The sequence below is a fragment of the Conger conger genome, chromosome 4 (genome assembly GCF_963514075.1).
Source record: "Conger conger chromosome 4, fConCon1.1, whole genome shotgun sequence".
Lineage (NCBI taxonomy): Eukaryota > Metazoa > Chordata > Actinopteri > Anguilliformes > Congridae > Conger > Conger conger.
In genome coordinates this window covers 65,826,593-65,849,239 of record NC_083763.1, presented here as the reverse complement: position 1 = coordinate 65,849,239, position 22,647 = coordinate 65,826,593, and the positions used below count along the sequence as shown (strand labels likewise).

The 22,647-nt window shown below is 43.6% G+C and overlaps 1 protein-coding gene across 2 annotated transcripts in view; it reads right to left on the bottom strand.

Moving 5' to 3' along the window:
- colec12 (collectin sub-family member 12) overlaps positions 1–22,647 on the bottom strand; it is a 46,531-nt gene extending 23,884 nt beyond the window's left edge. Inside the window, exons 1-2 of one of the 2 annotated variants that reach the window (XM_061239215.1) lie at positions 22,265–22,647; positions 17,018–17,068 (exon numbers count right to left, since the gene is read on the bottom strand). In XM_061239215.1, coding sequence (XP_061095199.1) covers positions 17,018–17,068; positions 22,265–22,271 — 58 coding nt within the window. In that variant the 5' untranslated portion in view covers positions 22,272–22,647. Of the gene's footprint in view, positions 1–17,017; positions 17,079–22,264 lie in introns of those variants that run through there. The other variant, XM_061239216.1, reaches the window with a different exon arrangement.

Sequence of the window (22,647 nt, the reverse complement as noted above, 5' to 3'; positions counted from 1 at the left end):
ATAAAAGTCATGTGTGGAGGAGAAGCGTGCGTGAAGCTGATTACCTCCGGGCACTTGCTCCCTCCCGCTCCAATGCCGGTGACTCACACACGCAGCTATGGTGCACTTCACTCCTATTTTTTCTGCCTCTGTATCTGAGCCAAAAGTCACTTTTCGAGAAGAAGAAAACAACATTCCTCCTGCACGCTGCCGGCCGTTAATCTTCTGACATCCTCGTCCTGTCACTGGCAATGCAGTTCCAAAATATTACAAGCAGTTCCAGAGAAGTGATTTTGAGAGTGAAGTTATACAATATTCCCTAAAGCATGCCCATCACAGTGTGTCATTTACATATGTGCTATCTTTCAAATAAAATCTGCTCACTCAAATGCTCTTCTTAAGCTATTGATAGATTCTGTTGTCGACAGTTTAGTTATGCTCTCTTCAACAGCTCTATGGTACAATTTGTGATCGAGTCACCAGGGGATTACTTATAAATGCAGGGGATTCACATCACAGACAGACACCATAGCCACTTAACAGCTACAGTTCAAAAGTACTGCTAAGCCATTATCAAACCGCAAAGGGAGCACTGATCCTGCTTGCTGGCTTTGACTACACAGAAATAGTAAAACCTTTTTTCCCCCCTCTCTCTGGAGCAATCTGTGCATCTACGTCTGCCAATGCAGCCCTTCAGATTCTCCAGCATCCATTTTGTTTTAATTCAGTCTTTTTCTTCTGCTCCTCTGCACAGAGGGGGGCAGGTATCCCCTTTCACATAGTCTCTGGATCCCGCAGATAAAAGAAGAGAGGCAGAACGTGCTGTCCGTTCACAGCGGAGGAAGCAGACCCCTACCTTCTACAGGGAGACACCCCTCAGTAATCCTGGTCTTGGTACGCCCCCCCCCCCCCCCTCTCCCTACCCAACATCCAAACACTAGTCTGACCAATCAGTCATGTCTACGGCACACATAATGACATATCTGCGCATTTATATTTTACCCCAAAGTAAATAAATGATCTGAAAGAGTTTTCATTATGTCTCCACCACTAAACAAAGCACACAGCTTCCCCCGGCCTCCTGGGGCGCCACCACCAGTGAGCCCCTTTCATGGGTGGGATCCTCTGCTTTTATAGTGGCAAAACAAACAAGCTCTGTGTCTCCAGTAAAAACCAGCATCCAGCACGGGGGGCAATGGAGACGCACAGACCAGCACTCTGCAGCCCAGGGATGGGGGATGGGGGCTCGGAATTGGGACACCTAGCAAAATGACCGCAGGATTTTTCCTACTGTTCCCTAAATAACGGTGCCTTCCTGGACAGGGAGGCACTGTTTTTTTGTGGTAGAGGGCCTTCTGAGGTTAGAGACCTGAGAGCAAGGATGGAATTTGTGGGAGGTTAAGTAAAGGAGGATCAGCATAGGCTTTGAATCTGGATGGAAGCAGAATATGGCATCTCTTTGATATGACTAGTCTACATGCTAGGGAAGGAACTGGTTACAGAAAAGTGTCAAGCTGTTTTCATAGGGATCTCATGTGATAAAGCACTCCATATGGGATGGACTGTGGTTGGGACAGGAGACGCGTGACTGCGTCTACTCCAGGAAGGATGACTATGTTCACCATTCACTGTAATATATACACCTCAGTGTTTGCACAATTCTGGCATGAGGAGGCTACTGCCATCATACTGCTGGGTGCAGGGAGTAAAATAGATGAGAGGCCATCACTGCCAGTAGATATGGGCCCTACATAACCCAGGCTGCCTCCACCATCAACACCAGGAGCATTCACCCAACGTTGGATTAACCAGTGACCGTCACGTTCAACCAAGAGCACTCATCAGAACATACACACCCACCAGAATAAATGTCATAGAATGCGTACAAGCCGACAGATTCAGAAAAAGAGGGATATTTTGATAGCAGATAATGTTATATTTATATTCTATTGTCCCAAATCTAATCCTATGTAACAACGCACTACCACTGAGTAACCAACCTGCAAAAAGAGCATAATTGGCTGTACCAACCCCAATGTAAGAATCATTCAACTGTCTGATTGCACGTTACTGGCATTTAGAGCGCTCCTGCACCTGATGTACATGAAAAGGATGCAAAGGCTACAACATTCAGTCAATGGAAAGCAGCTAAGCAAGCAGCACTAGCAGACAGAGAACATGCGTGCAAGGATGGGCTCTCCTGGATTAACAAAGGACCCACAGCCATTGGCTGAATTAACTAAATATGCAGGAGGACAGGCAATTTTACCATAGCTGTGCCTGTTCTGCTTATTACCTAATTCCAAGTGGAACATGACAAGTCATCCACTCATGTAATTCTGAATGAACTGCAGACAACATTACTGACTTGGTGCTGGAGTGGAGAGGCCACATTTGTTTTGAGTCAGCTAATGTGGAAAAACCTTCCTTTCACTAACTTTCCAACAGAGCTTCGAAATGTATGAGATAATGAATATACGTGACTCATAATCAGTGACTTCCTCTCTTTTGCTTTATTTTGACTAAAATGGGTACCTCCCCCCAACGTCTAAGGGCCAGTTCCCCTGCCAAAAGAATTATTTGCAATGGACTGTAGCACTCGACTGAATGTTGCTGTAATAGTTGGAGGACTCTGTCTCTGGGCCAAGTCATCAGAGAGGGGCCTTATTGTTCTTCTTCGAGCTGGGTCACAAACATCTTCAGATGGTTCAAATGCCAATCAAAATGAGTCACAGGGCTGTCGGACCCCCCAGCCTGCCCTGGCCGGGACAGAGAGAAAACAAACACACATTTCTTCCTCTCTGACAAAAATGTACAGCTGGAAAAATAAATGCTGTGCTGGTATTTGAAGTGCGTGACTTTCTGACTGGGCCTTTTTCTTGCCTTAAGTTTTTCTCTCATGCACACACAGCACACATGCAAACTCACACACACACACACACACAAAAACCGCACATTTACAGTACTAAACATATGTACACACACATACACATACACACATACCCACACCACACCACACGCACACACACACACACACAAGCACTCACATACACACACATTAACTTCTACATCTGCTATGTTGTTAGACATCCTGTACTGTGAATGAGCAGAGCTGACCCTGTGCTATACAGTACAGTAAGGCAATAAACACTCAATAAAGAGAGAAAGACTCTGCAGAAGAAACAAGGACGCATCGAGACACTGTAATATCCAGTACAGCTAAAGCTAAGGCCTCTCGCTCTGACACAGTTGTTTGTATAAAGTCTCTCACAGCAAAGCCATAAACTGGGTGCTGTGTACTTTTCTGTTTTTTCCTGCGCAGCCTTGCTTGGGAACCATTTTGACATCCAAGGGACCGTTTGCAGGTCTTATTTTTTTTTGGTCCAGCAATCCTCATTTATTTCCTCTGACGCCATAAATAACAATGTGGGGAGTATAAAGCCCTTTTTTATTATGGAGTTACAGGAATCGACTCCCCCATGCACTACATGACAGCGCTGGCATGCCTGAGTGAGGTCATTTCTTTTAAAGCAGGAACACGTGTGTAGTTCTCCGTGGCCTGTCACCAACGGCGCTGATTGGGCCTGAAGTGCACATGTTTCCGTAATGACCTAGGTGCGTGGGGACACCTAACAAGTCTAATTACTCAACAGTTCACTCACAGATGACAGAGGAGAACCAATCAATCCATCTCTGTTCCTTGTCCAGAGCTCTTGAGTCTTTGGAGCAGGGCGCACACTCTTCAGTCAGGGGGCTCTGAGGGACAGATCGATGGCAGCCATTTTCTCCCAAAGCGAGGGGGTAATTTCACCCTGGAGTGGAGTACTGTGGTTTTACGGTAAGTACCTCAGTGGCAACGTGCGTGTCCTCGATTTACATCATTTACCAATGTCCCGTATGCAAAGCGGAGGAAAAGTACACCATGGGGGCTCATATAAAGGGCGTTAGATTACACAGCCTTTCACCTCCGAATGTTGTTTTTTTTTCTCTCAAAGTGACATCATCATGGTAAGAGAGCGCACTGCAATTCCAAGCTAATTGTACCATAGCTTTGCAGCGGCTGGTCTGCTTCAACGCTCTGAACTCCAGCCATGCTATCAAAAAGGGAACCTAAAAGTTAGGCTAACCGGTCATTTATCAGGGACGCTGGAAGAAGTCCAATTCAAACAATTCATAGGGAGAGGTAAGATTTAGGAGATCCTGCAGAGAGCCCTACGAGAATATTCGAAAGGACTGGCTAACTTATCATTAGATCCCTCCGCAGGTTGGCTAGAGTGCCCCTCTACTGTAAACTGACCCAGTTGTACTGTCCCATGTGACCCTTTCTTCAGTGAGCTGTTCGGGCGAATCAGCACATGGTACGGCACATCTGACTGAAGCTGTTAACGGAGTCGCCGGCTTGCGATGATTTTCTGGTGTGTTGCAGACGTTCACATTCCCGTGAAACCGACTTTCCCCTCCGAAATCTCCACACACCGCCGTGGTGTTGGCTGTGGTTCGCGTTCAGGGTTTAGGGCTTCAAGTTGCAACGCATCAAGTCCCACTTGTCAAGCCTTATTACGTGAAGCATCTCACTTTTCTCTTCAGGCTTTGACAGGGTACATGCTCTGTGCAGTCAGGCAAAGTGGCTATTGACAATTCTTACCAGACAGGATTTGTTCCACCCTATCATCATCTTCCACAAATACAACATTGTCTCAGGGAAGTGCTTGTGTTAGCATCAGCCAGCCTACTTATTTGTCTGGTGGAGGGGTTGCCTGTCTGGGAAGAATGTTCTGGTATTTCTGAAGGTTTTAAATGTTGTCGACAGTGGGACTGCCTTGACAGACTCTCGTGAGCAGAAGCAGAGCAGCACAGAGATCAAAGAGGGCGAATTGACTGCGGTTCCCAGTTGTGAAGCTTGACTGATCCAGCAACAGCTCAACAGAACCAAACAGAAACGCCCCTCGGAATGTCCAGAGCCACTCTTGGAGGCATTCGGCGAGAAAGGACAGACATTTTCAATTAAGAGAACTGGCAAACCACCATGTAAAAACTCAACACTTGGGACTCAATGACCCAAAACAAGTGGTGGAGGAGGATTTCTGTTCATTGTCTATTAAGAGTGCACAAATAAAGGGACTAAACTAAATCTGTAATGATGTGTGAAATTGAAGAAGCAATTATTCTCCTTGTGTGAGGCGGGTGATTGTGAGTTGTAAGCCCAGTTAATCACAATGTCATCTCTTTATACCTATCATTCTGGACAACAACCTATATAACCTGGGGGTGGTTAATTTACACTTTCAGTCCAAATAATGCAATGCCATAGGGAACATCAAATGGCTGAAACCATAACATTCTGTATGCTATAAAAGCCAAACCACATAGAGGATGTTATTTTGTAAAAGAAAAAAAAAGAAAAAAATAGAATACAATATCTTCATCTTTAACTGACTTACATGCACGAATAAACCATGCTTGATATTTTAGAAGTTCGGGGCAGATGAGGGCTGCAAGAATACTGGGCTGCCTGCCATTGGCTGTGGTCCAGTGTGGGGGTTTTTGGATTGGCCTGTCCTGGTGGGTGGCCTGTCACATCAGTGGTCTGACAGGAAGGAGTGGCCTGTCAGTTGGCATGACAGCAAGCTGTCTGCGGCCACAGCTGTACAAGAACCGCTTCTGGGCCTGCCAGAGCCCACACTGATACAGGCCAGACCAAAGAGGGGCACACTTAAACACATCTAAAGTTTAGCCAATTAGCCCTCAGTGCTCCCAAAAAATTATCTTAACATCAAACACATGCTGTGGCAGTTCACACAAGCACTGGAAAAAAAATGTGTGACATGCAGGAATAACTTAGACAAATTCAGGTAGGTATATTGAACAAAACATCTCAATACAATTACATAGTGCACTGGTACTCATGCAGTGACCAGAGTCCTTGTTCTCATAGTACAGTTAAAACTCTCTGCCGAGAGAAAGCTGAGTGCCCCCAGAGGGTGTCCATCTGTCCCTCAGAGACCCATACACTCAGTGGGCAGCACTTACCAGAGAACCTCTGCGGCCGAGACCCACATTGGTGTGAGGTCCGGATGTTCGGAACCACCACAGGGACAGCAGAAATATACAGAGTTGTGGATTTGTGGTGGAGGGAGAGTGGGAGGGGTCCCAAGTCCCACAGTAGGTGCTGTCTCTCAGTGAAGTACACAGCATGTAAGGGGCTCCCTCCGGTTCTTTAGTCAACACTGTACTGAACTCCAGAACCGGGCTGTCAATATCCTGTCCAAATCCGCCCGTCAAATCACACCAACCACAAACAGAGGCATGACCACCGCTCATTTCCTGTGCCATATGGCCCTTTTACGTTTGCATTTATATACCGGCTCTTATCCAGAGAAACTTACAACACAGATTCACATTTCCATCAAAGTAGCCCCGGGCAGTGTGTAATATGCAACAGTTCAGCAAAGAGTCAAGCCACAAAGCTTCAAGATGCAATGATTCAGGAAGTCTAAAAAGGCTGGGTGATTATTATTATCTGGAATACTTTTCAGGTTCACTTCTAGGTTATCATCTAAGCTGTTTGTGTGCGTCATTTTACATCAGTTTGAACAAAGGAAAAATAACACTGGAAGGCCAAAAACCCAAGGCCAGCAGAGTACCAAGGAGCGCTTTCATGGCCTCCATCTTGGCCCAGTCTGAAAATGTGATAGTCATTAAGGCTTTGACTGAGTGTTTGGAATAAAATACAGAACTTTTTTTCTCCTCTTCCACTCTTTTTCTCCCAGTCCAGGAAATACTCGGTTGATTTTGGCTGCCTTGAGAGTAAATTTCTTTCATTAATGTTTCAGACGCAGAAAAATACAGATTTGAGTTGCCTTTTATTGGTTTGAGAAGATGGGGGGGGGGGGGGAAGCTATCCGGGTTCATGGATTACACATGTGTGATTTGAGATCAGGACTGTGCTGGACGCAGGGGCCCTCGGTGGCCCCATCACCTGAGAAAGCGCACATCCTGTGCTATGACAGCTCCCTGCACGCTTTGGGAAAAGGTACAGATGAACCTCATTAATGTGCCCCTGCTTAAGCTAACCACACCTGCTTTTAATCACACTGCTTTTTTTATAGAAACGTCTTGTCATGAGTTTCTGCGTTACTTGATCCCTAATATTCTCGCAGCCTGCAGTTTTCTCCTCTCTCTCTCCACAGAAATGCTGAAATTATGTGCAAATCTTTAAAACTGAGGCCAAATGAACACATGAGAGGGGAGCACAGTACATCCCTCTGTGGCAGAGTTCCTCATCTTTGACTGAATTACTTTCTCTATGACTGAATGAGCCGGTCTCGGCCTTCCCCGTGTCAAGCAGATATTGAATGAGGACCTGCTCATTTATCATTTCTAAACGAGAAACAGGACATGACTACCTCCAGGACAAAGGAGTTAGATATTTGCCAAAACTAACAAGATTTTCAAATGAACTTGTAAAGCCCCTACTGCCTTACCATACTTCTTATGTTCCCTGTAATTTTTTTTACTAAAATTGGTGTTGGGGTAGCTGGCCCCTTGAAATGCCACTGAAATGCTTTATTATGTTCAAGATGCTCAATATTGGAAATGGGGTGTTAACTCTGGCACATTGAGCTGTTGACATGTTGAATGGTGCGCATTGTCCATTTTAAATGATGAAAATGAATTGTCTATGCATTCATTGTATTTCTCCCACAACTACAATTGAACTCCAACTACATTCACAAAGACCTTCCCATGATCCAAAAGCACAGACATTTTGTGGTCAGTTTCAGCTGCCATCAAAGGAAAAATGTCTCCAGACTATAAAGTCTCCTGATAAGGTCTGGATGGCCCCCTGCTCCTCTTCAAGATACATAAATCAACATCTTGGCAATGGGCTGACTCCCCCCTACTCACCCTCCTAACAAACACACACTCCCAACCCACACCAGTCCTCACCCCCAGATAACCAGATAAGAGAGTGAGGCCCCAAGCTTGAGGGAATGTTTTCACTGTGTAGGGGGGGTTCGCTTGTACCCGGTTGACCGCAAGTTTTTTCCAAGTTGTTGAAAGAAGAAGACATATTGCAGAAGAGATATTACACCAACTCTGTTACCTGTGATTAAAAAAAGAAACTAAAAGGGTCAAGGCTGAGCCTTCAGTCCCTCCAGAAAGGTGGCAGTAGGCCTGAGGCATGCCATCAGTCCACTCCACTCTGACCAGTTTTACTCAAGCATACAGGATCTGACCCAAGGCAGAGAGGTCAATGAGAGGTCCCTCAAAATGTCAGCTGCCTTGCTTTTTGATCTCTTCGGTGCCAAATGTTAACCTCATCAACGTCTCAGAACCTGTATAATGTCTTTCTCCATGCTAACATACTTGAGCAGCCTGCAGGCTATACATGCATTAAAGTCTGAACAAGAATTTGATGCAGTACTGTTATTATGCTTGAATACTGCTAAATAATAAATTCATTTTATTTTTTAACAGAAAACTGTGCTTTAATGTCCATGTAACTGGAACATTTACTCCCATTAAAGAGTCATTATAAACTTTTAAATGACTAAAATATGAAATAAGAACAAAGCGAATGAAAGGCTTTCAGTGCTGTTTTTTGTGATTGATGTTTGTAGGCCCACCTAGTTAAAGTCTTGGCAGTAGAAAGGGGGCCTCTTAGCATTGGAGAGGCGAGGGATACTGAGTCAGCATGTTCCAGTCCCACTCGCACACAGCTGGGCCAGTGGAAACGCAGTTCCCTCTGGAGGACGTGGGGTAGGATGGAGGAGGTGTGATGCTCAGATTTCTGTGGATTTGGTCTGATGGAAATGGAAATGAGGCCTACTGGCAGCTTCCCTGAGCTCTTCTGACGTCAAATCAAAGCACAGGCTCAGTCAGTACCAAAAGTCTTCTCATTCTTTCTGAACGTAAAAAGAAAATCCACCACGATCCCCAGCCATTTTTCACATACCCTTCTTTCCAGACGCCAGCATTTCTTGGAGTTTTCCCACTAACAGTACTGCATGAGATAAACCATTCAGATTTACTGTCTGGGCCTCCTATGTAAAAGTAGAGGCAATGTCATGTAATAGAGAATAATCTGTGGGAAATAAGATATCATGTCATAGCTCCAGCCGTGTTGCTTCTGCACAGCATAATTGAACTTTAAAAAAAAATAAAAGCCAACACTATCCTCTTCAGTGAAGATGTATCACACATATGATATGAATAATATTTGTACATTATTTTACTTAATTAAAAAAACATGAATCGTATTTCATAAATGCACATTCAACATGTAAGAGGCATACAAATGTAGATTATTTTGCCTATATGGTCTTAGGCTCTCCGTGCATCAATTCTCTGAGTTAAAACATCATTCTAAAGCCTACAAGCATGGCAGTCTTCTGCTAGGACTGTTATCTTATCTCACAGGTCATTGAAATGGGTCTCCCTCTTCACTCCTCTGCTGTTTTTTTCCTCTCCTCTTTCAGAGTGGCAGTTTTCTACTCCTGTTTTCTTCATCTCCCACTCTGCTCAGCACATTCAGGTCTGCTCTGTTAGCACCTCTTGTTCCTTCATTCAAGCTTTGATCGGTGCTATCCTTCCATCTACTGTCTGGTCTCCTGCTTTCCTATGGAGCAGACCGCTGTATATCATCTTTCTAGCTGTTTTGGGGCCCACGGCTCAAGTTAAAAAGTCATTTTTATTGTTCTATGAGGACTCTTCCGAATCCCAAGAAAATACAATGAAAGCATTTTTGTGATGCTGGACTGCGTTGAACTGAACCAGACATAGACTATAGCCTGTCGTATTCAACTTTTCTTAACATTTTTCTTTTACAATTGACTTTAAACTCCAGTTGGGGATGTTGGAAGTGAAAAATGCCCTGGGGGGGATCAATTATGGAAGAAACAGTATTTTTTTTTTACATTCCACATCGGCTAATAGTATAGTATATGGGTGCACAGTGTGGTCTGTGTAATAATATGTCGACTTGAAGCTTTGCGCTTTAGTAATCAGTAAGAACCCTGCAGGTGCATTAACCACATGTGAGAGACCACTTCACTTTATTTCTACTTTATCTCAGCAGGGGGGAGAGTTAATGGCACTGTTGAAGAATGTAATCAGTGAGGAATTAAAAGGCCACTCTGGGGGAGAAAACTTGAAATGGACCCCCCCACCCCCATCTACCCCTTGCACTTTTACTCACCAACTGCATACTACTGGCTTTATTTACTACAAAAGCAAATGATAATGCCGTATCGCTACACTATTAGCCTGAATAACTGTGCATTCTTGTCGTGTAGCGTGTTCTGTTTTTTAGCAACTGAACAGGTTCCATTTCCAATGGAATATTCTTCATGGAAGAGACTAATAAAGAAAAGTGGATGCACTGAATGTCCCATGCACAAATTCTGATGCTTTGACTGAGAACTGTCATGTCCAGAAAGGCCATGAATCCAACAGTCCCCAAATCAGATATGCCCTCATGATAATACATCCCCCCAACCCAAATCACTGAAAATGACCATTAGCAACAAAGCTGGCAGCTCATTTAGGGGCAACACTGCATTTTTTCCATTATTTAATCATCTTGGCAAGGCAACATAATCAGATTAGTGGTTACAATCGTGCTCGGTTCATGGTTACTGCAAACTCCCTGATGTCTTGCAAAGAGCCAGATCTCCTCTTTCCTTCCTGTTTCTTTACCTCTGCCTTTTCCCCAATCTTGTTAAACATGTGCCAAGAGTGAGGTCTTGGCTTGCCTCTGGAGCTCCATAATGACTTTTCAAGCTCCAGCACTTTTATGGGAGGAGCGCAGGTGGACGACCCCATGCAGTCACCAAGTCAACCCAGGCTATTTATGGCTAATGCCCTCTCTGGATGTTTTGCGGCCTACTTTCTGCAAAGCAGCCTCCCAACAGCTGGGGTTGTCCTCTCAGTAAACCAGCATGTGTGAACCTTCAGTCATTGCTAGCAGCTAGATTTTCAGTTTACAGACCTTAGTTTAAGGTCACAACGTTTTCAGTCTGACACAACAATCACATGATGACCAACAGCTACTGCCCATCTTGAAAGCCAATTGGGAAAAGGCTATGTCTCAGTAAAAGACACAATGAAAAGTCCAGGATATTTAAGGACTTCAAAAGACGGCATTTTATTGTGGATTGTAAAATAATTTAAAGAAAACAAACCATTTTGTTGCACCAAAATCAAAACTTAAAAAGCTCATATACCTGGTCTCACTTGAAAGAATACCATATGGCTAACACATTCTGCCTATCAACCCAGTTAGAGGATATGACATGAGGTTGTAACTGCTAATTATAAGATAAGATAGGAGTGCTTTTTCCTTCAGATAACAAGACTGAAGTCATGTCTTCCATCAAGAATCTGGCTGTTGACATGGGGCAATTTGTCAGTAGTGCACTCTCTCTCACACACTTGTTGTAAACGCTATTCAGTCAGATGGAACCTACTCTAGTCTTGCCTCCCACAGCTGACACGATGACAGAGAGAAGTGTTCCCCTTCTGAAATCTGCATTTGATGCTAGATACCAGTATGAGCATAAAGAGAAATAAATTAAATTCAAAATAGGAGTGGGAGATGGTGTGCTGCTGGCTTCACTTGTATGTTTGGACAGCCAATGCTCCTGGCATCCAGGTGAGGAGCTTAGCAGTCAGATTCCAGCGCATATCTTTAATGTTGATGACTTGAGCAGCTGCCCCAGTTGTTAGTCCCAAATATAACATTGATTCAAGAGAGAAGCAATCATATATGGGCATAGTCACAGCCACACTCACAAAATTTCTGTCGTGGTTTTCCAGTATTTGTTCAGATGTGTATGGCCAGTATCAGTTCAACCCATTAGATATTAATGGAAAGTTGTGGCAGCTATGTATGAAAAAATAAAATGAATCAAGGCCCAGAATAAATACACTCACTGAGCACTTTATTAGGAATACTTATTCATGCAATTATCTGATCAGCCAATGATGTGGTAGCAGTGCGACGCATACAATCATGCAGATACAGGTCAGGAGCTTCACTTAATGTTCACATCAACCATCAGAATGGGAAACAATGTCATCTCAGTGATTTTAACCATGGAATGATTGTTGGTGGCAGACAGGGTGGTTTGAGTATCTCAGAAACTGCTGATCTCCTGGGATTTTCATGCACAACAGTGACTAGAGTTTGCTGAGAATGGTGTGAAAAACTAAAAACATCCAGTGAGAAGCAGTTCTGTGGGCAGAAACGCCTTGTTCATGAGAGAGGTCAGAGGAGAAGGGCCAGACTGGTCGAAGCTGACAGGAAGGTGACAGTAATACAAATAACATGCAGTATAACAGTGGATAGGCTACAGCAACAGAAGACTTAATAAGTCCAAAAAATATGTCTAATGAATACTGAATAAAGCGCTCACTGAGTTTATTTCACTGTTTATTTCCTTTCTTTAAAACTGAGATCATGCTGATACAACTGATCACATAATAAAGACATTATGTCATCCAGTCAAAGTTCAAACAGTCACCATTACACGAGGCGATGCTGTCTTGCAGTGTGATGTCATGTGCTAGAGCTCTGGTTGGCTGTAATGCAAGAGACATGATCACACTGTACCAGGGTAGCCAGGCTTGGCTCCAGTTCCCACTGACCCTGTTCTGTGGGAGGACACAGTATACGGCGGGAAACGGTCCACCCTTATTGGCTGCATTTTCCCAAACTAGAATTAAGTCCTGTTGTCTCAAGCCAACAGTGAGTCTGACGAAACTTAGAACAGTATAAATAAATACACAGAAGCTCCAGGAGAGACTAAACCCTGCTGGTGGGAGTCCCAACACTCTCCTAACAAAATTAAACACAACAAAACTGCAAAGATTGCATTCTTTTACAATAATAAAGTGAGATGGAAAGTCATTTTTAATGGGGCTAAAGCATAATCGAACTGCAGCAACCCCCACTCACACAGGTCGCAGTTCACTCACGATCAAAGAAAAACATATGACACACAGACTAACTGTCTTTACATTCAATTGCTGATTCAATAAGCAGGAACACATTCACAGCATTCCAGTGACATTGTTCCTCACAGGAAGGCCAACGAGATGAAAATGTACCTGCACAAGCTACTGAGCATTAAAATGGCTGAAGATGGCACACTACGTGCATTGAAGGTCCAGGTTGACCCACTACTCCTCGGTTGGCTTCAGTCAGAACCTGGCGTGCCGTCCCAGCGAGATGGCGGGTAAAGCGGCGGCGGCTGGAGGAGGTGAGCTCTCGCTGCCAGGGAGAACCGCCGGGCCAAACCGCTCCTTCTGCTGACACAGCTGGAGCCCGGGCACAGAACCCGGGCCGGTCCGGGCCCCGGGTTCCAGGGGTATATAAGGTTGCACGGAGAAACAAGTGCAGGAAACAGATCAGCACTCTGCGGGTTTTACGCCGTGCCCGAGAGGCCTGGCTGCTCGAAACGCAGATGTTTCTGGGGGAAGGGGAGACTTGGACCTCAATACAGCTCGCTCAAGTAGGTAAACCAAGACAGCCAGCAAGCGAAGATTGAGTTTTAGCATTTGGCCTTATTTTCCCCTACCTGTTATCAGGGGGAGGGTCATAAAAAAGTCCTTTTTGATAATTGCTCTCATAAAACAAGATGCAGGGAGGAATTCAATGCATGATTGTTTGGAATCGAAGAGCAAAAAAACTATGAATAAGTCAATCTCAGCATTTTAGTCTTACTGTTATTTCTATAAATTTTTTGCTATGTAAGAATATATAAAATTAAATTAAAATAAATTTCTGGATGCCCCAAAGGAACCCCAAAGCACCTCACTAGCAGAAAGAGGCTATTTTTTCATGGATAGTTCTACATCGACCTCAGAAGAAAAATAAATCTGCTTGTTTCCATCTGGCAGTGAGAATGATGTGAAAACCATGTGAAATCTCCTCCTGTCAACTGTCCTCGAACCCGGTCCCCAAGTGAGGCCACTCCCCCGGGCGCTCTGACACTGGAGAAGTCTTGAGCGAGTGAAGTGGGTCTGCACATGCGCGGAAGAGGGCAGTGACGCTTTCAGCAGGAGGAATGTCCATTAACATATTTCTGCACTTGGCCGTCCAGATTTGGGAACATGTGTTGCGTTGTTGCACCTCAAGCTCCAACGCGACCCGAAGGAATTTATTCCGATCAGCCCAAGGAGTGCGAGGTAATGCCGAGGTCATCCAGAAAAACATGCCTCTGCAATCCAGACATCTTGCTTTAAGACATGAGGAGGACGGAGGACAGAGACAAACCTGCCAATGCTCTATGCCCTTGAAGGATATTATTTCAACATGTCTTCAAGATACATAAATGTGTCATTATGATTCTCTCAGGAGCGAGGGATCACGTCAGGACACAACGCACACATGCAAGTGTTTTTGGATGTGCGTGTGTATGAGTGTATGTGTGTGTGTCCGCATGTGTATGTGTGGTGTGTTATGTGTTATGGGGGGGGGGGGGTAATTACCGTAATTAAATTCATTGGTACACTATAATTATATAGCAACCTAAACCTCATGGTTTGAAAAGTAACCAATTACGTATACCCCTATAGATGCAACTGCCTGATGTTATAGCCAAATTGCATAATAATCTTGTTCCTCCACACTAGCCCTGCTTGCATTTAATTCCAAATAAGATCTTATCTAATTCCTCAAAGCTGTCCTGCTAAACGAGAAATTATTCATTCTGTTTGACCTTCCTCTTCAACATTCAATGCAAGTGAACTAAAAAGCAGAAAAACGTCCACTTCATCCAGACCAGTCACGACATTCCCACATATTTCACACTCACCAGCCCCACATTAACTTTCCATCCCGTTTGGGGCAGGCCAGAGTGGGACACAATCCATCAGGAAAGCAACAGCATCACCCCGCGTTTATGACCCCACCTGGGGGGTGGGGCTGGAGAACGGCCAGCACCGAACAGGGCCTTCCAGCAGTCGCACGGAGCCTTCCGAAACACAGGCGCTCCGAGCACACAGTGTGTCCTTCTCACGTCTAGACGCTCCTCTCCCTGGGAGGCTGGTGTCATCTCATGACCGGGGCCCTGTCCGGGGGGCCCGCCAAGCAAAGTCAGCTTTCAGCTTTTCACTGTTCTCACAGGACACAGTGCACGTTACACTCCAGCGCTCCAAACTTCAGCGCAGTCACTGAAGTTACAGTGCACCTGCGTAAATACACGGGGAGTATTGCAGGCATGATGTTTATTTCTGTTGGCACCCTTGCAAAATATGTTAAACTCATGAATAACAGATAGTCTCTTAGGTCAAGTTTAGGCCATTAAAGTTAATGAGCAATTGGAAATGTGACCGTTCTTTTCCGAACTGTAATGACATACAGTATGTCAACCACATAAACTTATGGAACACATTCAGCTTACAGTAATTAGACTGCTTTGTCTCAAGCCAAGTCATTGTAAAGGCTCAAGGTACGAAGTCTTTAGTAGTACCAAATAAAACGCAGAACTATGCGATTTTATATTATATATAAAAAGAATAGTTTTCACCGCTAAAAGCAATATGAAGTAGGATAATCCTAAACAGTTATTGCATAGGATTCCCCCCTATGGTCTCTCAATACTCCCTGTGCTCCATCATCGCTAACCTCAGCAGTCAGCTCTGCAATGACCCTTTGTGCAGTCTCCAAAGGGGCAAGAACTAGAAAAATACATAACGTTTTGCTGAATTACATTTTTAAGCATAACCATGTGTTTTCCATTATTCTACTCAGCTGTTGACTCTGGTTTGATCAGTTGGTGGTAGAAAAAAGTCAAACACTTCATCGATCAGAGGCCTCTAGTTATCCAAGAACACGACCACACCTGACAGTCTAACTGCTTTCTCTCAGGAACTGTTCTTTTTTTCATATGTGATATAATTCCATCTGTCCAGACTTTCATTCAAATCGCGAAGAAAAAAAGAGAATAATTTGGCAAGGTCCCAATGTTTTTTTATGAATCAGGACTCAGGCCTTGACAGTGGGAAAAGAGTAGCCCGGACACTTCCTCTCCAGTGACACTTTAATTACTCGACCTGTGTTTTAGCACAGTTTGAGCTGAGCCCAGTCTGTCTCCACTGGTAATGGGATAAACAGCACGGCTCGCCCCTCTCCTCTGTGCTGTGATCCCCCCTCGGTTCTCCTGGCCCCGCCCCGGCCCTGCGGCAGATGATGAGTCAGCCTGACCCCCTTCCGCTGGCAGGCCCAGGGAGCGACTCGGCTCATTTACTTACTATAATGGCCTCCTCTCCCCCAGCACTCCTATTCAAATGCCTCCCAACTCAGAGGCCGGAGAAGACAGGATCGGATAGGGTGGTCCGTCAGAATAAACAGAAAACGCACTCAACTGAGAGGGGGGGGGGGGGGGGGGCGAGACCAGGGAGACAGGCTGCAGAGACGTGGCAAGCATTCCTGACAGTGGGCAGACAGTCATGACTTACCTGCTCTTTCACATTCAGATCAGGGGTGAGCATGCGAACATTGTGAACTTTGTGCATGGTCATTTGCGGCGGCAGACTAAGGCTTTGGGAAGTGGTGAGTTTCATTCCTAGACCAGCAATGCCAGTAGATGACCACAATATTATATGTGTTCTCAGCTCCTTATGGCTTTATGCCGTCGTGTTATGTTCTGTGCAGCCATTGAGATGTTTCTCCAGTTTGCCCTATTAATGTTGTTCTTTAATTTTGTTACATCTTATAAACAACATATGCTCCCTTTGTTTTTGCATGTTCAGGGGTTCTCTCATTTGAACCTTGAGATGTTAGGGGGTGTGCCGAAGCCTTCAGGCAGAACAGACCCCTAGCACACAAAGAGTTCAGCCCTCACAAGGTTCACCAGAGGGTCATACAAACGCCATACTCATAAGCCATGAGGTACAGGAAGTGCTTCCTCCTGCCACCCCCCACCTCCACCATATGCTCTCAGAAAACTGTACTCTGAAGGTCTGGGGAGAGACTAAACCCAAACGTGCTATACAATGGTCACACCAAAAAATAAAGAGAGTTACTCACCAAACCTCTTGTATCCAAAGGACTGTACTTCCTCCTCATCAGCAAAGTCGTCTGTGGACATGATCACAAATGCATACATCAGCACCAGTGACAGGTCAAGTCAAGTCAAGGGTTCAAACAGTTCCTCATTTCTTGGAATCATGGTTGGAAAAAACATTACTAAAAGGCTACTGATGACACCTGTTCAAGGAATATATCCAAACGCCCAACATGATTTTCGCTGTCACAATGCAACCACTATTAATACCTCTTTGCTGACCCAATATGAATAGTAAAAGGGGAAATAAAGGGCTCAATACGAAGTCACTTGAAGCTCCTCAGATATGAAGCGCACAAAGAATTAAGTGTGCTGCATGTCACCCTTAAAATAACTTCTCTCACTGCATAAAATAACTTCTCTCCTTCCTGGAACAGTCTCAAGGGGTTTAGGACTCCTCGAATACCCTGCAAGGGCTCCAAATAAAACCCCTTTCATGTGGCCGGGGGGGCTCATGGGAAAGGATGAGGGGTGAGTTCAGCCAGTTTACATGTCTCCGTCAGCAGTGAGCGAAAATAATGCGCAAGTGTTTCCAATAAGGACATGGGCTGCCCACGACACCGGGCAGGATGCTTCTCCCTAGGGGAGCGCGGAGGTCAGAGAAACCACTGGCACGAGGGCTTGAGGAACGGGTTCACCAGCTGGGCTGACCAGGCAGAGCGGAATGCTGCTTCATCTTCTCAAAAAAAATTATAAAAATAAATAAATATATAACCAACCAACCAAGAAACACAAGCTTTCCTCTCGTGTTTATTGTGGCCCTGCTTCACTTAATGGAAAACAGCCACCCCGGGGGCAAAGAAGGCAATAGAGGACAGAATGTCTTGATCCCTGGAACTGTTGTCTTATCTGGGTTCTCACCCACATTTCACAGGCCAACCCCATACACCGTTGTGAGATAAACGCACAAGAAGAAAGAGTGTATTACTGTTATTGGAACCTGCAAAAACAAAGCAAAATGTACTGCTGTGAGAAAAGGGTATATAAACCACCACTGGCCATTACAGAATGAAATAGCCTGGGTCTTGCAGACAAACCTATATCCAAATCCCATGCTCTAAGCCAGGTATCTTAAATTCAAGTCCTGAAGGCCTGCAATATCTGCTGGTCTTTGGTGTGTTTCAGCTCAAGTTAATGTGATTGAGTGTCTAAAGGGTTCCACACACTAAGGATTTCTGAGGCTTAAATTTCCAAGGCTGCTGACTGAAAGGGAATCATAAAAACCTGGAGACACTGCAGCCCTCCAGGACTGTTTAAGATTGCTGCTCAATGGTCCTGTTGTACACAATGTTACAGCTGTGGCTGTAATAAATTCATTATGGAGACAAAATATTGGTTTGGGAGAGGAGTCACAGTCAAGATTTAAGCAATATAAATATAAAAATAAAAATTTCGCAACATATTCTATTGCAACACAAAATAGCTGCTGTCAGATCTAATCTCAATTTGTTACACTCTTTCCACTTTTGAACACTTGAACAATGGATTATTAACTCATCCTGGACCCCATGAACATTCTTGTGAGCACAGTATTTTGTGTGGCATAGTTTCAAGTGTAGAAATGTCCAGGTTTGTGCATGCATGACGGAATCCTTCCCTGCCATGCCCATTGTCCCACAAAAACTCTTCTGAAAATAAATGTTTTGGGAGACATTGACCCAGAAAAGGTGATCCAATTAGCCAAGTGTTAGCCTTGCGTCATTTTCAGTGGACCAAGGTACATTTGCTCAAAAGCAACCCGAATGGCTAAGAACAATGATCCAATATTGGCTACCAGCATTGGGCCAAGAAAAAGCATTGGCAAAGCGGTTATAACTAATTGGACTATTCTAACATATAATCTCAGACCAATTTAGGCTGCTTGCAGATGCCACATGCTTCATCATATTACTGTAAGTGTATCTTTGCATAGCACCACTTTGACTAGGTTAACCACAGTTGGCTATGGATGTACCAACATTGGTTTCTGAGTGCAAAGTGGCATTACTGTTGCTCATGCCAACAAGTTAATAATGCTTACAGACCAATCAATGTGACAGAGTGAGTCTTTGTAGGAACTATTCCTACATCCACCAATATCCAATACCCAACCAACAACACCTATTAACTGGGGTGTTGTGTCAAAAAAAGAAATAGTAAAAAAATGAAAATTAACTAGAGAACAATCAGGAAGCATTCATATTCATGTTTACATTGTGTTGACACATTACAGTATTTAACATTGTCGACTGATGTATCACATAACTGGCATACTGTAGGTAGGATGTGTAGGTATAACATGTACTATATGTACTATAGTGACATGGCGGCAAAGATTAGCATTTTTTTCACAACATCAATAAGTAAACATCTTGTGATTCCAATGTCACATTATGCCCATTAATTTGGTGCAAAGTAAGCAGTAGTAGATTGACATATGGGTCATTACAGCATTACAGTGATGATGACCAGTAAACTGAAATCTTGTTTTCTGTACTTCGCAACATTTTTTACAAGAATTATGTTTCAATAAAGAGCTTAGTTTTGCTAACTGAAACCCTATTCTTGGGACATTTCCCTGATTTTGTGCAGTGTTCAAACCTTATATCCCGGTTCTGAGTGTTGACAGTAGTTGTTTACACAAAACACAAGCTCCCATCAAATGTGTTTTCATGCACTGTTTGCTTTCTGTGCCGTACAAAACAAATTCTTCAGTATGGTGGCTAGTGGCTAGACAGCCAAGTTACACTGGCATGCAGAGAAGCTCTGACTTCACATATGAACTTAAATTACATAGGAGCTGGTACTGGTGTTATCTTTACCAAGAGGCTCCACAAGCATTAAAAAATGCCATTTGTTGCCAAGGGAATATTATATTTATTCTTCTTGATGAATGTGGAGATACACCTACATCTAATCATTACTCGCATACAGTAAATAAATAAATAAATTGTCCATTCTGAATTCTGCCAATAAAAATAAAATGTTTATTGACAGCATTCAGACTGGACAGAATGGCATTCCCAGCATCAAGATTTATACATCATTTTGTTGTGATTTCCATGACAGTTGTACACATTAGGATGCCACTCTGCGTTAGTAAGTTATACATTCCATTGTCCTAGGCCCACAGGGGGCAGGGGGCCCTGAAATCCTGGTCAGTGTGGATTCATCTTGTAGTCTAATTGCTAACCTGTGAAGGCATCTGCATTGTAAGAAATTGGGCATATCTCCTGAAAAGCCCACAGGCTGAAGCTCTGAAGGGATTGCCTATGAACTCTAATTATACCATCCTGGAGAGCTGTTTCAGAGATGGCAGACACAAGGAAGACCAGCAATGATAATGGCTTGCAGATGTGAGACAACAGAGGCAAAACCAATACCCTGACTTTAGGGTGGGGGCTAGGGGGGGTCACTTGTGACTCAGCCAGAAATGTCACCTGATCCATAATTAACCTGCTTAATGTAGGCCTATTCACCCATTCATCTAAATAATCACTGCGATCGCTGTAGGGGGAAATGAAGATATCCTCAGTTCCAAGTTCCAAGTCCAAGCACATTCAAAAATAAAATCTATTTATATACAGTACCACGGCAGTCACACAGTGCTATATGAACGGGGTCCCCTATTACTTCCTCTGTCAAAATTAACATCAAATGAACCGGACATACCAGTAACAATTTCTTCATGAAAATACTGTTAAGCAGAAGGCAGCTGGCACCACATAGCTGAGAATCATATATTATCTCAGTAATTGTATAGGCCTATACGATAGGCTTAGGTCACTTGAATTCTCAGGCCTGTACTTACCACGATGACCAACTGCTGTTTAGCCATAGGTGTGTGCCTATATAACATACCAAACACCCCAGGTGGAAATCCTGCCAATTAACGTAAATGTATGCATTTAATCACTTTCAGATTTACATCTGTGGCGTAACGTTTGAGAATTGTTGCTAATAATTTGACAAGAGACGCATTCTCTATGTATTCGTCGTTGGTTTTTAATGCTCAGAAACGCTCCGAGTTAACACATGGAAACAATTACGCAAAGGAGCGAGTCCGTTTGTCTACAACGAAAAAAAGGCGCACATGGAAAAATGTGTCTCTCCTGGCTATTTGAAGCGATGGAAGACAGTGCCGAACCACAATTTATTCAGTATGTGTGTGATAATTGTCCCTGAAACGAAAATAAGTATTTTCAACCACGTTAAGAACAAAAGCGTGAACAACAGATTCATCATAAAGGCTATTATCCTCAGGCGGCAGCGGAAACATAAACTGAAATCTTTATTTGGGCAAGATTATCTTCACAGTGCTTAATTATCATTTTATCTTCTTTGGACTTGATGTTGGCTGTAGTGGTATTATCCAACTAGCACACAACCAAGTCCACTTAAGGAATGTAAGACTGCCTCCAATTACTCCAGGCGGAAAATTGGACCGGCATGTTAGGGAATCTTACGGGTAGTTAATAAACCTGCACATTGCCTTAAACCAGTGTTCTCGAGTAAATTAGGCTTATATTAATTAATTAATACAGGTAATTGTGACTTATTCTGTCCCGATTCTGTAATTTACAACAAAAATAAATTATAGACGAAGAGATTGGCAATAAATGAACAATATAACAGCTGTCCTCCAACTTCAGAAAACTATTATGAGGATATAAATTCGTCAGTTTCTAAACACATTCTCTGGCCATTGCCACTGATGGAAATATTGCGGCATAGCTAGATATAAAACTTAATATTCATATTCATAGAGTCATATGGTGCACTTATCAATTTTCAAATTTCAATTTCATTTCATTTTAAATTTCGATTTCAAATGTGCATCTAAATCTAAAGCACCGGTGCTGAGTAAGTGAATCAGATTATTTGTCAGCCTAAAGTCCACTGAAATGGCCATGCAAAATGCTTCACCTTCACTACAATTATTATTACTTTCAGTTACATTGTGTGCGCTACAATGGCGAGAATTATCATGGATTCATGTTGTAACAAGGAGATGCCAAGTCATTTCACAACGCAGTCTGACTTCCACGGACCGTTAATCGCATCCAGATGTGTCGCGCAGGCTACAGTTTATTAGCATTCGTTCTCAAACAAGTAATTCAGAAGAAAGTAGACAAGCGTTAAACATACGTGCAAGCTTACCTACATTATACTTTGACATTGTGTAAATGTACATAAATGTACATACGAAAGTTTAACCGAATTCTACATACCTTTCATTGTGTTTTTATAGAGCTGTATCGTTTCTACAGGAGATGGGAGTCTTCAGCCTTGGATGTTACTTTTTGTACATTTCTATAACGTGTGCTGAAAAAGGCTCAGTTGAGCGAATTGCTATGTAGGAAACGCAAGTTCAAAGAGTGCACAGGTAAACTTGTAGACTTCCCAAGTTTGAAAAAGAAGAAAACAGCACTGGTTAGATCACCTCCAGCATCATTTCAAAATCCCATAGTTCCGCCAGAACAGCGCTTGCAGAAGTTTTTCTGTTGTCGCGCCTGTGGAAACAGTATTCCCGTTTTCTTCTCTTCGGAGAGTCAGTAGTTGCAGCACTGAAAACTGTTCAGTTATTGATGGCTCTCCTTCTAGTATGCTGGCT